Below are 17,412 nucleotides of genomic sequence, written 5' to 3'. Positions count from 1 at the left end.
TCTCTTCCAGGCAGCATATCAATGGGTCTTCTTTTTTAATCCAATCTGATGGCCTGTGTCTTTTGATTGGGGCATTTAGCCCATTTACATTCAGGGTAACTATTGAAAGATAGGAATTTAGTGCCATTGTATTGCCTGTAAGGTGACTGTTACTGTATATTGTCTGTGTTCCTTTCTGGTCTATGTTGCTTTTAGGCTCTCTCTTTGCTTAGAGGACCCCTTTCATATTTCTAGTAGGGCTGGCTTCATGTTTGCAAATTCTTTTTGTTTGTCCTGGAAGCTTTTTATCTCTCCTTCTATTTTCATTGACAGCCTAGGTGGATATAGTATTCTTGGCTGCATATTTTTCTCGTTTAGTGCTGTCAATATATCATGCCAGTCCTTTCTGGCCTGCCAGGTCTCTGTGGATAGGGTCTGTTGCCAATCCAATGTCTCTGCCATTGTAGGTTACTGACCTCTTGTCCCGAGCTGCTTTCAGGATTTTCTCTTTGTCTCTGAGACTCGTAAGTTTTACTATTAGATGTCGGGGTGTTGACCTATTTTTATTGATTTTGAGAGGGGCTCTCTGTGCCTCCTGGATTTTGATGCCTGTTTCCTTCCCCAGATTAGGGAAGTTCTCTGCTATAATTTGTTCAAATATACCTTCTGCCCTTCTTTCTCTTTCTTCTTCTTCTGGGATCCCAATTATTCTAATGTTGTTTCATCTTATGGTATCACTTATCTCTCGAATTCTGCCCTCGTGATCCAGTAGTTGTTTATCTCTCTTTTTCTCAGCTTCTTTATTTTCCATCCTTTGGTCTTCTATATCACTGATTCTCTCTTCTGCCTCATTTATCCTAGCAGTTAGAGCCTCCATTTTTGATTGCACCTCATCAATAGCCTTTTTGATTTCGACTTGGATAGATTTTAGTTCTTTTATTTCTCCAGAAAGGGATTCTCTAGTATCTTCCATGTTTTTTTCAAGCCCAGCTAATATCTTTGTAATCGTCATTCTGAACTCTAGTTCTGACATTTTACTAATGTCCGTATTAAGTCCCTGGCAGTCAGTACTGCCTCTTGTTCTTTTTTTTGAGGTGAGTTTTTCCATTTTGTCATTTTGTCCAGAGGAGAATAGATGAATAAGAGAACAAAATGCTAAAAGTGTAACAATGACCCCAGAAAAATATACACTAAAGGAATCAGAAGAGACGTGAGAATGGGGGGAAAAGAAAGGGAAGGAAGAAAAAAAAGAATATGATCAGGCTGGTGAATAGATCAGAGCCACACACTAGATTTTGGGCATATTTTGGTCTGTTAGAAGAAACTGCCTCCCAAAATTTTAAAGAAAGAAAAACTTATATATGTACTAAAATAAGGGTAAATACGATGAAGGGATGGAATATGACTGTGAAGATGAAAATTATAAAAGATTTTATAAAAGGAATTTATAAGATAAGAAGGTGGTTGAAAAAAGAAAAAAGAAAAAAAAGTGAGAGAATGTGATCAGGGAGGAGACTAGAACAGAACCTTACACTAGAGATTTAAGGTATATTTTGGTCTGTTAGAAGAAACTGTATCCCAAAATTTTAAAGACAGAAAAACTTATATATATATACAAGAAATAAGGTTAACTACAATGAAGGGATAGAACATGACTCTAAAAATGAAAATTAAAGAAGATTTTAAAAAAGGGATTGATAAGATATTGCTTGAAAAAGGAAAGAAGACAAATTAAAAAAAATAGAAAAAGAAAACATAAAGGAAATTTAAAAAATTAACTTTGAAAGACTAAAGAATCATGGGAAAAAAATCCATGAATTCTATGTGCAGTATTCCCCTAGCGCTAGAGTTCTGCCATTCTCCTTGATTGGTAAACTTGGTCTTGGCTGGCTGTTCTTGCTGATCTTCTGGGGGAGGGGCCTGTTGCCGTGGTTCCCAAATGTCTTTGCCTGAGGCGGAATTGCCCCGCCCTTGCTGGGGGCCGGGCTAAGTAATCTCCGGTTGCTTTGGAGGCCAGAGTGAAATGGTGGCCTTCCAATCTCTGCCCCGGAGGAGTCGAGAACTCGGGGCCCCACTGCTTAGTGAGTCCCCAGAGAAAAGCAGTCAATCACTCCCGTCTCCCCGGTCAATGGCCACACTCCTTGCTCACCCGGCCTGTGACTGAGCATTTCTATCTCTGGCAACCGACCCCCTATGGAATCTCCAAACCCGGTAGATCCCTGCAGTGCACTCCTGTGCCGCTCCTCCCAGGGGAGGAAGGGGAGTCTCCCCGGCTCTGCCACTTGTTGGGTCCCTGCTGGAGGAGCCGTGGCCCGACTGTGCCACGGATCACCGTTTATGGCCACCCCGAGCTGAGAGCCCACTCCTCGGCTCCGTCTCTGCCGCTGGCTTCCCCGCTCCGATACCTGGGAGCTCTGCCGCACTCAGGCACCCCTGGTCTTTCTGTGACCCCGAGGGTCCTGAGACCACCCTGTCGCGCGAGGGTTCCACCCCCCCCGCTTAGCCACTGGAACGATGTCCCTCAGTGGAGCAGGCTTCTGAAAGTTCCAGTTTTGTGCTCCGCTGCTCTATCACTTGCCGGTAGGGGCTGATGGAGGCTCCCTCCCCCCGAGTTCTATCTTCCCAAATATCGCCTCGGATTCACTTCTCTGCGTGTCCTACCTTCCAGAAAATGGTCGCTTTTCTGTTCAGAGAGTTGCTGCTATTCTTTTCTTCGCTCTCCTATTAAGTTTTTCAGAATGTTCAGAATGGTTTGATAACTAGCTGAATTCCTGGGACCAGACGAAACAGGTCTACTCCTCTGCCATCTTGCTCCTCCTCTCCTATCATCTGTATTTTAAGCCAATTATGTATTTAATTGTAAGATTTTTTTTTTTTTTATGGGGGCACCTGGATGGCTCAGTCGGTTAAGCATCTGCCTTGGGCTCAGGTCATAGTCCCAGGGTCCTGGGATCAATCCCCATATCAGGCTCCCTGCTGTGCAGGGACCCTGCTTCTCCCTCTCCCTCTGCCCCTCCCGTGGCTCATTCTCTTTCTCTCTTGCTCTCACTCTCAAATAAATAAATAAAATCTTTAAAAAGAAATTGTTCTTTTTTTTTTTAAAGATTTTATTTATTTATTCATGAGAGACAGAAAGAGACAGAGGCAGAGGGAGAAGCAGGCTCCCAAGGAGCAGGGAACCCAATGCGGGACTCGATCCCAGGACCCTGGGATCATGACCTGAGCCGAAGGCAGACGCTTAACCATCTGCCACCCAGGCGCCCAAGAAAATTGTTTTTTATGGACCTTTACATTTGAAAATATTTAATATCCTATAATTATGCTAACTGCATTATGTAATGAAAAAGTACACTTACAAAAAATATCACTGACATATATTTTAAAAGTTTTCTTTTCTCTGTATAGTTTCTGTTTCCTCTAGGTTGCTCTTTACTCTTTTTGTTTTGATCTCATGTTAATTGCATTTTTCAAAAGTTTGGTGATCCTTGGCTCTCTGGCGCATTTAAGAATGAGGCACTAAAAATTTTGTTGGGAGATCTGAGCCCCTGTGTGGAGCTCATCCTCCATGGGCTTTACTCTGAGATCATCTGGTTGGGCTTTTTCTTCTTTCTTATTGGGCTGATCATATTCCCCAGAAAAGGATTTTTCAGGTTCTTGCCCTAGCATCATCTGACCTAGAGGGAAGACAGTTTCTCTTTCTAGATATTTTGATCAGTATATCTGGTTTTGAGCCTCATTGCCTAGCTTATACTATATGTCTGTCTCTGAATCAATTACTCTGGCTGAGGGTTGGAGGATATTGATTGGGCAGACCTAGGTCACCTTCTCAGTCTTGGGTGAAGTGGGATTTAGCCATAAGAACTAAGATGGGGAAGGGATTTAGTCTCCAAAGGAATCCCAAAATATTGCAACTAGAGGAAGGGGAAATAAGTGCTGGACAGGCAAAATCAAAAGATATTCAGTGTTTGAGGGTTGTGTTGTACTAGTGGAAATTAAATGGAAAACAATGCTTTACCTATATTTCAGCCAACCAGATTACATGCTGGTCCCCAAATCTGCTGTATGTTCTAACTCAGGCTCCATTCCCTTGTTCATAATGTCCTTTCCATTTGGATGGCATCCCCACTCCCCATCTCTATCAAATTTATATTCTCTCTTCACATCCCTCCAGAAATGCTACCTCTTTCTTGAAACTTTACCTGTGGTTGTTTCTTCTCATAAGCCATTGGATCTAATTATTTCATAAATATCCATTGCATAGCACCAGTCTTACCACTGCAATCACCTGTAGATTTGACTCATCCCACTAATGGATTAAGAACCCAGTAATGTAGAAACAGTGTGATTTGCATCCCTTGAATATGATGTTTCTATTCTTAACTTAGGAATTCCATGTTAGGCGCTCCGTAAATGTGTTGAACTGGAAAATACCTTTTCTTAGCAATTATTTTGTAAAATATGCTTAGTTTTATATGCTTCCGTGGTTTACAGCGTCCAATTATATACTTGGCAGAGTTAAAATGATTGCAGAGACAAAGAACATTCCTAGAGCCTTTAGTGCTTTTGCCTATATTTAGCCAATTTTTTTTAATACATAAAAGGCAACACACAATGGATCATTATTAAGTAGTTGATTTCTTTCTGGCAACGTATTAGAAAAGTTTTGGAGAAAAATTTTATGTAACTGGTTATTGGATACACCTATATGCCCAGCACAGCAATTGGCACATGGTAGGTACTCAGTGAATTTTAATTGAAATAAGTATTACTCTGTGTTGTGTCTTGACAAAGCTTGTAGAATTTTTATCCTGTGCTATTAAATGGTCTTTCTTGTTCTAACCAGAACAGAACAGTCTCGGGGGTTTCTGCAAAGATTTCATATTGCCACTTATCTCTTTTTAGTCATGGGACCCTATGTGAGAAAAGTCTTGTGTGATGAGCTGGGAGCTCCAGCCAATTCTGCAATAAACTGTGTTCCCTTGGAAGATTTTGGAGGGCAGCATCCTGACCCAAACCTGACATATGCAACAACCCTTCTGGAAGCTATGAAAGGAGGAGAATATGGATTCGGAGCTGCATTTGATGCTGATGGGGTAAGTAGGAAATTTCCCTGCCTGCTGACCCTTTTACCAGCTAATAAGCCAAGCATCGGAATCCAGAGAATTCTTGGGGCTGGCTGATACATATGGGGCATTTGAACCCTAACTGGTTCTGCCTCTGCTCTTCTTTTTAATGGCTCTTCTGTATTGCAATTAAATAGCTTTTACTTTTCTTAGTTCCAGGGTATCATTATGTTATAAAAAGGTTTATTTCTTTTAAAAAAATTCATGCAATAAATCTTTATTTATGGTTGGTTTTGTTAAAACTGCCATCTTGAGGAACAAGGTATTTCAGCAATAATTCTTGTATAAGTATATGGAGGGTACTGAAGCTTGAGATAGTCATCCACATTTCAACAGGTGGGACACATTCCTAACTGTGTCAAGGTCCTGGGCCCTACGATACTCAGGAATTTAGAAGAAGGTTTCTCATGCCCCCTTTGGCTTCATTCAAACTGTTTTAGGTTGTTTGTAGGATGGTGGTAGAGTAGCTTGTGATGATTATGGGAATGGCGTGCTAGCAGCAGATGCCTCTGTCTGATCATTTTCACCCATTCCTTCTGACAGGACCGTTATATGATTCTAGGCCGAAATGGCTTCTTTGTGAGCCCTTCTGACTCACTGGCCATCATTGCTGCCAACCTCTCTTGCATTCCATATTTCCGTCAGATGGGGGTTCGAGGGTTTGGGAGGAGTATGCCCACCAGCACGGCCCTGGACAGGTAAGCAAGGATGTCACCGTGAAGAACTTCATGGTAGGTTTCTGATGTCAGTGTCCCCTTCATCATTAGCTGTCGCTCATTCTCCCCCGCCTCACTGGGAATTGTGGGAAGTATGGGAACTTAGAGACCTTTATAGTGCACTTGGTAGAGGCATGAAGAATCAGGTGGCCTGAACTTGATCCTTAGTTCTGCTACTTCTTAGCTGTGGGAACTTGAGAGCCATGTGATCTCTGTGCCTCATTTTTTTGCCAGTCTTTTTTATTTTAGCAATTCTAGTGAGTACAAAATATTCTTTCCTTTTTTTAAAAATTGAAGTGTAAATAACATATAGTTTTATATTAGTTTCAGGTGTACAATATGATTCAACAATTCTATACTTTATTCAGTGCTCATCATGATGAGTGTACCCATGATACCCTTCGTCTGTTTCACCCATCCCACCCCCCACCACCTCCCCTCTGGGAACCGGCAGTGTGTTCTCTGTTCTTAAGAGTCTGGCGTTTTGTTTGTGTCTTATTTTTGTTTCTTAAATTCCATATACAAGTGAAATCATATGGTATTTGTTTTTCTTTGATGGACTTATTTCCCTTAGCATTATATCATATTATATTTAATAATTGAGTAATATTCCATTTCTATGTATACCATTTCTTCTTTATCCATCATGTATGGGTGGACACTTGGGTTGCTTTCATATCTTGGCTATTATAAATAATGCTGCAATGTACATAGGGGTGCGCCTATCTTTTCAAATTAGTGTTTTCATTGTCTTTGAGTAAACACACAAGAGTGGAATCACTGGATCATATAGTAATTGTATTTTTAAGTTTTTGAGGGCCTTTTATACTCTTTCCACAGTGGCTGTATCAATTTCCATCCCCACCAACAGTGCATGAGGGTTCCTTTTTCTCCGCCTCCTTGCCAACATTTGTTATTTCTTGTCTTCTTTATTCTAGCCATTCTGAGGTATGAAATGATATCTCATGTGGTTTTGATTTGCATTTCCCTGATGATGAGTGATGTTGAGCATTTTTTCATGTGTATGTGTATTGCTATCTGGGTGTTTTCTTTGGAAAAATGTCTATTCAGATCCTCTGCCCACTTTTAATTGGATAATTTGTGTTTTTATGATTGAGTTGAATAAGTTTTTTTATATATTTTGAATATTAACCCCTTATTGGATATGTCATTTGTAAATATCTGCTCCCGTTCAGTAGGTTGTCTTTTTGTTTTATCAATGGTGTCCTTCACCGTGCAAGAGTTTTTTTTGCTTTGTTTCTCTTTCCTGAGGAGACATTATCTAGGAAGATGTTTCTGTGGCTGACAGCCAAGAAATTACTGCCTATGTTTTCTTCTAGGAGTTTTATGGTTTCAGGTCTCACATTTAGGTTTTTAATTAATTTTGAGTTTATTTTTGTGCATGGCGTGAGAAAGTGGTCCAATTCCATTCTTTTGAATGTAACTGTCCAGTTTTCCCAACACCATTTATTGAAGAGACTGTCTTTTCCCCATTGTATATTCTTGCCTCCTTTGTCATAGGTTAATTGAGTATATAAGCATGGATTTATTTCTGAGCTCTTTATTGTTCTGTTCCATTGATCTATATGTCTATTTTTTTGCCAGTACCGTTTCCTTACTGATTTTGATTTTCTAACTCTGTGCTGGGCACTGCTGTAAGCACATTCTGTAAACTCGGTAGTCATCATAACTACACTGTGAGCTCATTTTACAGATGAAGGAACTGAGGTACAGGGATGTTAAATAACTTGGTCAAGATCAGGGCCTAGCAAGGGTGGAACTGGGATTCTAACCAAGCCACTCCAGCTCCAGAGTGCATGGTCTTTTTTTTTTTTTTTGAGCGGGGGTGGGGGGCGGCAGAGGGAAAGAGGGAGAGCAGGGGTTGGGGCAGAGGGAGAGGGAGAGAGAGAATCTTAAGCAGGCTCCACACTCAGTGCAGAGCCCAACGTGGGGCTCGATCTCACAACCCTGAGATCATGACCTGAGCTGAAATCAAGAGTCAGACGCTTAACCGACTGAGCCACCCAGGCGCCCCCGGAGTGCATGGTCTTAATGACTCTGCAGTACTACTTCACATGGGGTGGTGGGACTCTAAGACCCATAGGAACCCAGAGAGGGGACAGGGGCCTCCGAGGAAGCTGCAGGGCTTACTCTGAGTTTCAGGTGCTGATGTGACACCCTTGGCTGCCCAGGCTTCCAGGTGACAGCTCCCCAGGTGAGGCCTATGTTAGTCATGCCCTCTAACCTCAAGTCCTCCCCCGTGCTTCACGTTGCCCTCGGTCCCATCCTCAGAAGCGAGGAGATGAGGCTGCACAAGGATGAGGAGAGGGACCCCCAGCACAGTCACCACCCCAGGAAGTGGAGCCTCAGTGGGAAGAATGAGAAGGCAGGACAAGGGATCCATTCCTCTTCTCCCCTGCCAATGGGATAGTGGGCTGACCACTGGCCAGGCCTCCTCCTGAGGGTGGGGCACAAATGAGACTCCTTAAGCTGTGGAGCAGGGCATGGGCTCCAGGGCTGTTCTGCTCCAGGCCTCAGTAGAGACGACAAATGAGAAGCAAGACGCTGTCCAGGCAGGAGCCAGAGAAAATGGGGCAGATGTGCCAGGCAGCCAGAATAAAGGGCATGCACTTGTCTGCTGCGTGCCAACTCCCCCCACCCCCGCCACCCCGAGAACCTCTGTTCTCACCCAACAACTCAGGACTCCTAACGAGCTCTTCTGGGCTCCCGAGGCCTGCTCCCCAACCCTTGGCTTCTGTAACTCAGGGTGTTTCTCCTCCAGCCATGTGGGTTCCCCTCCCCACCTCACATAGATTTAATTGGTTTTGATTTTTTTCTTTTAAATGGGAACTTCATCTTTCTCCTAAAGGTTCTCAGAGACTAAGGCTGAAACTGGAGTTGCATTTCAAGCCTCTTACCACTTTTAACAAATAGAGCCCATTCTTTGGCATGCTTACACTCAAATTGACTTGGTATCGATTTGACATTCAGCTGCTTTTGCTGACCTGACTCTCCCTATAGTGCGAGTAGCATTTGGGTGTTGACCCTTGCTGAGGTGAAGGGACGATGTGGACATGCTCTGATCATTTTGTGGTTCCATATCCTCCAGAGATACCAGTCCCACATTGCTTATATCCTGGGGATCTTTGTATACTTTGACTCTGAGAGCAGTCAGGGTCAAGACCCTGGGGTGTCAGCAGCTTGTTGAGAAGCAGATCTTTTAGAGGAGGGAAATTAAAAGCAAGATCTGATGGGGTGGGGTGGAGAGGCATCTCTTGAACCTCACTCTGAGTCTCCTTGAGTCTTTGGTATCTATTCCAAAGATAGATGGTTTGTAAACCACAAACTATACATACAAACCATGGTGGTTTGTGGTTCCATTTTGATGAGGATGAGGGAAAAAGCCCTATGCATGGTCCTCAAGCCAAAAAGATACTGCGGTCCTTAAAACACAAGTCCCAAATGCACATTTATATCCTGCAAGTCTCCTGCCAAGTAAGCCTTGTGTGCTTTGAAATTTTCGTTTTTCTTTTGGCTTAGGTTTGCATCGTTGTCATAACCAGTGATGTTGAGCTCCTTTTCATAAGCTTATTGTCCATTTGTGTAACTTTTTTGTTATGTATCAGTTCATATACATTTGCTCAATTAAAAAATTAGGTTTTTTTTGTTACTGATTTATAGAAGTTCTTTATATATTCTGGCTAATGTCTTTTGTCAGCTATATGTATTGCAAGTATTTTCTCCCTGCCTGTTGCTTGCCTTTTCATATTTTTAGTGGTGCCTTTTGATGAGCAGAAGTTTTACATTTTGATGAAGTTTCACTTATTAATATTTTCTTGTATAGTTAGTATATACTTTTTGTCCTCTACAAGAAGTCTCTGCTTGCCCAAAGGTCAGAAAGATGTTTTCCCTATGTTTTCTTCTAGGATTGTTGTAGTTTTAATCTTCACATTTCAGTCTATGATGATTTTGAATTAATTTTTGTGTGTGGTGAAAGGCGGGGGTCAAGGTTTACTTCTCCCCTATATCCAGTAATTCCAACCTTGTTCATTGAAAAGAATTTTCTTTCCTCTTGGTGCCTTTGTTGACCATATAGACCCTCTGTTTGGGTCTATTTCAGGATTCTCTATTTTCTCTCATTGATCTTTTTGCCTGTCCTTATACCAATATTATAGTGTCTTGATTATTAAACCTTTAAGGTAACATTGAAATCAAGTGAATCCCCCAAGTGTTTTTTTTCTTCTTGGCCAAATTAAGAAAATGATACATCCTAGCTTTTTTTGTATTTCTATATACATTTTAGAATCAACTTGTCAATGTCTACCAATTGTGACAGTTTTGATTGGGATTGGGTAGAATCTATAGAATAATTTGGGGAGAATTGCATTTTAATAATATTGAGATTTCCAGTTGACAAATATGGTTTATCTCTTCCTTTTAGTTTTCTTTAGTTTCTCTTACATAATTTCTAGTTTAATTTCTCTTATGTATGTTTTGTGGTTTACTGTAGAGGTCTCACACAATTTTTGTTAAATTTATTTCTGATTATTTTCTATGTTTCTAATGCTATTATAAGTGGAATAGTTTTAAAAATTTAATTTTCCAGTTGTTTGCTGCTAGCAATTAGAAATACAACTGATTTTTGTATCTTGACCTTGGAATCTTCCACCAGGAAGAATCTTTTGGATGCTCCCCACTTTCCTTCTCTCCCTCAGGAGATACTGATATCAAGCTCATGCTATAATCCACACTCAGTGCCTAGTGGCACCAAAGAGTAGGGTGTATTATTCCACATTTTTTTCCATTTGCTTTTGCTTATATCCTTCCAATAAAAAGGAAGAAAAAAAGGATTCAGTAAAACTGTGGAGAAAAGGGCAAAAATGGAGCCATCTTTAGACATTGAGGACTCAGGCTCATACAGGATCCTGATTGCTACGTAGGTTACTTAATATTTATGGGAGCATATTTAATAATACCACCTTTCACTTATTACAGAATTTTATGATTTAGAAAGAACTTGTGTACATTTGATTTCACTTGATCTTTGCATGAATTTAGTGGGTAATTGGGAAGGCATGCCTCTCACCGTCTTCAAGATGTTGAACCATGTATCAGAGAGGCTAAGTGACTTATACAAGGTTACACAGCTAATCAGAAAGTGACCCAGGATTTGAAACTGGGTCTTTAGTGTACAATTCCATCTGCCCAGTAACTACCACTGGATCAAGATGGCCCCTGAGAAACTAGGTGAGAATATTGCCCAACTCTTCTGGGGATAGCCAGCAACCTTCCAAACCCTGGCCAGGAGAGGCAGGCTTCACTCTGACAACAAAAACCATTTGTCCTCTTTTCTCCCGGACATTTCCCGGCAGTTCTTGATTTCACTTGGTCCTCTCCCTCCCAGTAAAACTCTGTTTCAGTAGGAAACCAGAGGCCTTGCTTAGAAATTTCACAAAGGGCCTGTTCTGATATGTAAGTGACCATTTAAAAGGATTATTCATGCTTGCTGGTTGGGATCCAGAATCCTGTGGGGCTCTGACCTGGTGATTTGTTTTGGGTATTTGATCTTTTGGGTAGCTCCCAGGTGGATTCTCATGATGGACACTTTATGAGCTTCTTTCTTCTTAGATAAAAAAAAAAATACAGCTTCAAAATCTTATCTTGACCCTGGTTTACCTTATAGGTTTTTTTGTTTTTTTTTTTTCAATGAATAAAATCATTGGAATGTGCCTGAAAGTGCCAGGACCCAGAAGAATGACAACTGAGTAGCTGAGACACATTAAATGGTGCACTTGCCTAAACTCTTGGGATTCCAGAATCGGGGGGGCCTGCACCCTTGAAACTGATGAATTATTCCGGCAAAATGTCATTGTTCATAGATAATCGTTGTTCCCTGAGGGAAGACTTTCAGGGTCTTTAATTTCTACTCTTACAGTGTTGCTGAAACAAGGACTCCATTTACCCCAGAATAATGCAGTTTCAGTCTTGAAAATGGCATTCTTTTGGAGTTTTCTCCCTCTGAATGTGTCTGATTTGTAGTTGCAGATGAGTCTGTGAGGCTGAAATCATTTTGGTTCAAATGATTTGAGAAGTAAAGCACATTAAAAGTATATTTGTGGCCCGAGGTCTGTCTCCACTCCATGCAGAAGCATTAAATAATCCTCTGTGTCATCATCCTTCAATAATATTTATGAAGAGCCCATCTGTGCTTGGGAGTGTGCCGAGTGCTGTGCAAAACAAGGCAAACACATGAAGACTTGAGCCCTTCTCATTAGAGTTATTTACAGCCTCACACACCACTAGCAGCATCCTTGAGTACACTGCAATGGATCCAGATCTAGAAAGTATGTTTTGACTGGAAGGGAGGCCATGGAAGGCCCACCACCATAAATGTGGCGGTGAAGGGAATTAATCCTTTTCTACCTTTTCTTGGCTATTTGTGCCACTCCTTTTGTTCACCATGTACTCACTCAAGAATAGTTACTAAGGGTCTTTTGTGTCCTAGACATGGTCCCTTGCCTTGGGGGAACTTAGAGTCTGATGGAGAAGACGAACAATAAGAAGTAAAGAGAAAACATAGATACAAATTTTACCATGTGCTCATAGGAAATGAAGCCTGCTCCTTAGATGGGTTAGCCAGGCAAGGACAGCTAGAGGAGGTTGTGGGTAGGACCAAATATCAGAAACATGCAGCCGGACCTGGCTATGATGCTGGGATTAGAAATAGCCCCCGAAACGTGTGAAAATGCTTATTTTTCAGAATATAGTCCACAGCTATTTGTTGCCAATCCCCAGTCTGAAATATGTACTGTAGCCTTATCTTGAATATATTCAGCTGGTTGTTGGAATCCAGACAATGTTAATCCTATAAGTATGCAAGTATCTCCTGATCTACAATGACCTTGGTTTTTACTGCGTCCTTGGATCTGTGTTTTTTTGTCTCTAAGATCAGTCATGATGGACCAGAGTAATGGGAGAGATAGTGATCTGAGCTAATATCTAATTACTTAGTCTCCCATACATTGTTTCTGCTACAGAATGATAGGAATTATTATGCTTCAGTAGATAAATATGTTCAAGTATATCCTGTATGAAAATTTTACCGCTGAGCTCTATATCCAGATTGCTGTCAATAGACAGCTCTGTGTGGGCAACTCAAATTTAATATGTATAAATAGCAACTTTTCCTATTTTCCCTGAAAATTGCTCTATCTGGGTGAACCACCTGTCACCCAAATTATAAACCTTGGAATAGTCCTAGACTTCCACTTCTTCCTTATTCCCAAGGTACCATTAATTACTGAGTTTTGTCAGAAAAGCTACTTAAATGTTCCCTGAATCATTCTTTCTTCCCCATGCCTACTTTTACTTTCCTAGTTCAGATTCTCATAGTCTTTTGCTTGAACTATTGCAATAGTCTATTAACCGGTCTCCCTGCCTCCAGACCTCCTCTTTTTCATTCACATTGTGAACCACCCCAAGCAAAAATCCATACTTCTCCCTCCCTTGCTTAAAATCTGTTGGTAGCGTCAAATACCTGGACAATGAGATATCCATTCCTGGATCTCCAATGAGATCTCATGTCCAGATTCTAAAGCATGCATAATTTTCTGCTTAGGAAAATCTCACTCCTGCCTACACTTTTTACCCTGCCCTGTAGATGTGTTGTGCTGCTTACAGTTCCCCAAGTTCAATGGCCTTTCACACTGCTGGGCCTTTGCACAAGCTGCTGTCTTTCCTTGAAATGTGTTCCCCGTACCCCACCCCATCCCATGTTGTCCTTCCTTATTTTTCAAGGCTAGAGTCAAGCATCGCCTTCTTACTAAGTCCTCTTTTGGTGTTGTGTTCTCTCCACCCCAAAGCACCATGTGGAACTGATTATTCATAGACCACTTTATCACAAATGTCACAGACATTGAAAACACATACTTGTCTGTTTCCTAATGTCCAGCGAGCCCCATGAAGGGCAAAGTTTTTAACCAGTGCTTGGCACAGAATAGTTCTCATCTCAATAAGCACTTCTTAAATGAATGAGATTTTTTTCCCCTTTTGCATACCTTTCATTTGGAAGAAAAATTAACTAGAACTGCACAGATCTAATCACAGAATTCTCAAAGTTAAGTACTGTGAACTACCAACACACTTTCTTTTGACTTTTGTACAAAGTAGACTTGTCGATACCATCACCTGGTGGCACGGGAAGGTATATCTGAATGATAAGAAGAAAATAAATAATGTATAATTACATGGTCTTCTTTGACTATAATAAAACTGTGTCTGATTTATGGTTTTCATTTACATTTAGGTAACTTTGTAGTGAGTCAGATTTGTAGTAATGATACAGGGGTATTGATTACAGCTTCATCAAGGTAAGACAAAAGGAAGCAACCCCATAGCAGTTATTTCCTGCTCAATAATTACAAACTCACCACAGCCTGAACTTAAGCTCAGGATTATTTATTCCTTGCTCTAGTGAGTAGGATGAGGAATGGATATTTTTCCTAGGACATTTAGAGAATGCCTCGTATTACTTTCCTGTATGGTTTTTGTGTTCACTTACTGGAAAGGAGGCAAACAAAGATTGAAGCCCATTACTTGGTGTTTCTAAGAGCTGATGTCTGATAAACACATGATAACATGTGTACATTTAGTAGAGGGCATTTATGAATTAATTGGCTAAAGGGAAAGGAACAAATTGTTAACATTTTAAGACTAGAACCTGCAAGAGCTTTGGAGCTGTTGGATAAGCCATCTTTTGTTCAGTTTTTCAGAGCCATCTTTGGTTTTTGCTATTAGAGTTGGTCAGAAAAACAATTTTGTATAAGCATTAAGTAATCTGAGTTCCAAAATATGTAGTCATCATCACTCTCCAACGTGAACTGAAAGACAAGCCATTTTTAGAAGTCAGCTCTCTTTTGCCTACTACGTTTGCAAGGACTCTTTGCCATTCTTTGGCTTCATCTCTAGAAAGGTATGGTCATTGCCAAGGGTGTCCAGCATCTTATCCTCAGCGCTTCCACTTCTTGGCCCTCTTTGGCCTTTGGCAGGTCACTTTGACCATTGGTGGACCCAGCTAGTACTGAAAGAAGCCCCTCAACACTGCCCTGGGTATTTGGGAACTAAAGACCATTTTAAGGAGGGATTTCTTTCTTTCTTTCTTTTTATTTTTTTAAGATTTTATTTATTTATTAGAGAGAGTGTGAGAGAGCATGAGCAGTAGGAAGGGGCAGAGAGAGAGGGAGAAGCAGTCTCGCTGCTGAGTGTGGAGTCAGACATGGGGCTCAGTTCCAGAATCCTGAGATCATGACATGTGAGCCAAAATCAGGAGTCACATGCTTAACTGACTGAGCCACCCAAGCGCCCCTTGTCCCATTCATTTCTACAAAGAAGCATGAAGTAACTACCTTAATTATGGTGGTAGTTACACATACATCATTGTACAAGTGTGTATATATGTCAAGACTCTTGGAACTGTGTAATTGATGAATTTTATGTAAATCTTACTGTGATAAAATTGATAAAAAGAATCAAATCCTATTTACTTAAAAACAAAACAAAGCACCTCTCTTGGGTCTTCCTTTATGGTTGGGGTCAGAAATCAACTCTAGTTCTTAGCATCAAGGCTGGAATTTAATAGACTGGCCAGGTTCAGGTGACTCAGGTGGCCTTTGGAATCTCTGCACTGCTTTTCTCTCTGTGGTGAGCCAGAATATCGATAGACTACCTGAAATTCTTTTCTTCTTTGGAAAAGGCTTAACTTACATTTAGAGTCGGAGGTTCTAATATTTCAAGGTCATTAGTCAAATTTATTGGCATAAAAGATATAAGGAAGATAGGATGACCCAGCTTAATTCTGAGCCATCTGCATTGCCAAGCTGCCAGAGAAATTTGGCACTTAACGATGATTTTAAATGAAGGGGGATAATGATAAATCATCCTAGGCTTGAAGATTCTTTTGGAGGAAAAAGGCGTGTATTTTTTTTTTGTATGTGCTTTATATTTTGAAATGGATTTTGTAACTCTAACCAAAAAAATAAAAAGTTTTAAAATGGATTTTAACCCCCAATCTCAAAGGTTAGTGTTAAGGTGGGCCTGTTGGAATACTACTTAAATGGATTGCTAAATATCATCAATCTTACTTTACTCGTCAGGCTAACGGAACAATAGTATCTAAGAAAGATGCACCGGGTGAATCAAGAAGCTGCCCAAAAGTTTTGTCAGCTCAGCAAAGAGTAAGAGGATAAATGCATTTTTATTTACAATGCAATCTATTATAGTACCTTGTTCAATTTTTACCAAATCCTCGGAAGTATTTGTCAGGTGCTATTATTGACATTTTATTTATAAGAGAGAGATCATTTTGAAAGGTTAAGCAATTTGCCCAAGGTCACCCATCAAGAAAGAAGCAGTGAAGATGGGTATCAGACTAATTCCAAATCTAATAATTTCTTTACTGATCCTAATTGTTGAGAGCAGGAAGGCGTTCTGATTGTATCTTAAGTGTAAATCATTTGTGCGGGTTGGGGTGTGTGTGTATGGGAACGTATGTTGCCCAAAAAGTGGTAGATGACATCAGACAAGCATAATTCATTTCAACCCCAAGATGTCTTGTAAATTTCAACCTTGAACATCACTACTGTTTAGTAAAGCTCCGAAAGAAGCAATCCCTGGCTTTAACTTAAGACTTCTAGGAAAATGTTGACTGGAGTTCAAGATAAGGTTTGAATTTTATACCCTTGCCTCGGGATCTGCTTGAAGCAGTAAGATCAGCAGTGGCCACATGAGAAAACACTGATCAGGTTTCAACGGCCTTTCTCTGTTACATTTTCTATAAAGTGGGTTTAGCAGATAGAATTCCTTCTCTCTCAGAGTTTTTCATCTCAGACAGACAACGCTGATGACCAGAAACATAAAATATACCGACTAGGTATAATCGGTTCTTTTGGTAAATAATGTGTTAGGAGTTGGGTATAAGATGTCCGTGCATAGGGAAAAAAAAGACAAGAAATCTGGTCAGCCCCTGTCTGTGTGCCCTATACAGGTGAGAGTGGAATTCACATCTGAGTATCCATTCATCTTGCCCCTGCTCAGGTTTCTGCCTGGGGTTTAAATTGTCATTTGGAATTCTAAATTCTTTTAGAGTCCTCGATTGCATCAGTGGTTTATATTCTAGCATGCAGGAAAACTCTTTGATGAGTTGGTGCTTGTATTTAAGAATGCAAGATCTCTATCTAGGACTCACAGAGAGATTCTATCAGGATCTTTGTGCTGCAAATGAGAGAAAACCAGCCAAAGCTGGGCCTAAGTAATAAAGGGAATGTGTTGGCCCACAGAACTAAAGTAGAGGTGGCCGCAGGTGAAACTCGCCCCAGCAGCTCAAATGATACGTCCACTTGACCTGGATATTGCTGTCAGCTCTGCCTGAGAAGGCATCACTCTCATCCTCAGGCTCCCTGCCTCTGGCTCTCCAAGCTTTCACTTTGGGGGAGCCAATATCTGCAGGATTTCAGACTTCTCACTCTTATACAATCTTGTCTATGAGGATGAACGGTTTCTTCTTTCCTCTCCTCTCCTCTCCTCTCCTCTCCTCTCCT

The 17,412-nt window shown here is 40.9% G+C and overlaps 1 protein-coding gene across 3 annotated transcripts in view; it reads left to right on the top strand.

The window, feature by feature from the left end:
* Positions 1 to 17,412, top strand: part of PGM5 (phosphoglucomutase 5) — a 207,739-nt gene that overhangs the window by 38,557 nt on the left and 151,770 nt on the right. For all 3 annotated transcript variants that reach the window (XM_025891657.2, XM_025891655.2, XM_025891656.2), the window contains exons 5-6: positions 4,882 to 5,072; positions 5,646 to 5,800. In XM_025891657.2, coding sequence (XP_025747442.1) covers positions 4,882 to 5,072; positions 5,646 to 5,800 — 346 coding nt within the window. The remainder of the gene's footprint in view (positions 1 to 4,881; positions 5,073 to 5,645; positions 5,801 to 17,412) is intronic.

The sequence above is a fragment of the Callorhinus ursinus genome, unplaced genomic scaffold, assembly GCF_003265705.2.
Source record: "Callorhinus ursinus isolate GAN/ISIS: 27379988/994484 unplaced genomic scaffold, GSC_fseal_2.0 scaffold28, whole genome shotgun sequence".
NCBI lineage: Eukaryota > Metazoa > Chordata > Mammalia > Carnivora > Otariidae > Callorhinus > Callorhinus ursinus.
The sequence above is the reverse complement of the archived record's forward strand: the minus strand, read 5'-3'. Positions and strand labels throughout refer to the sequence as shown.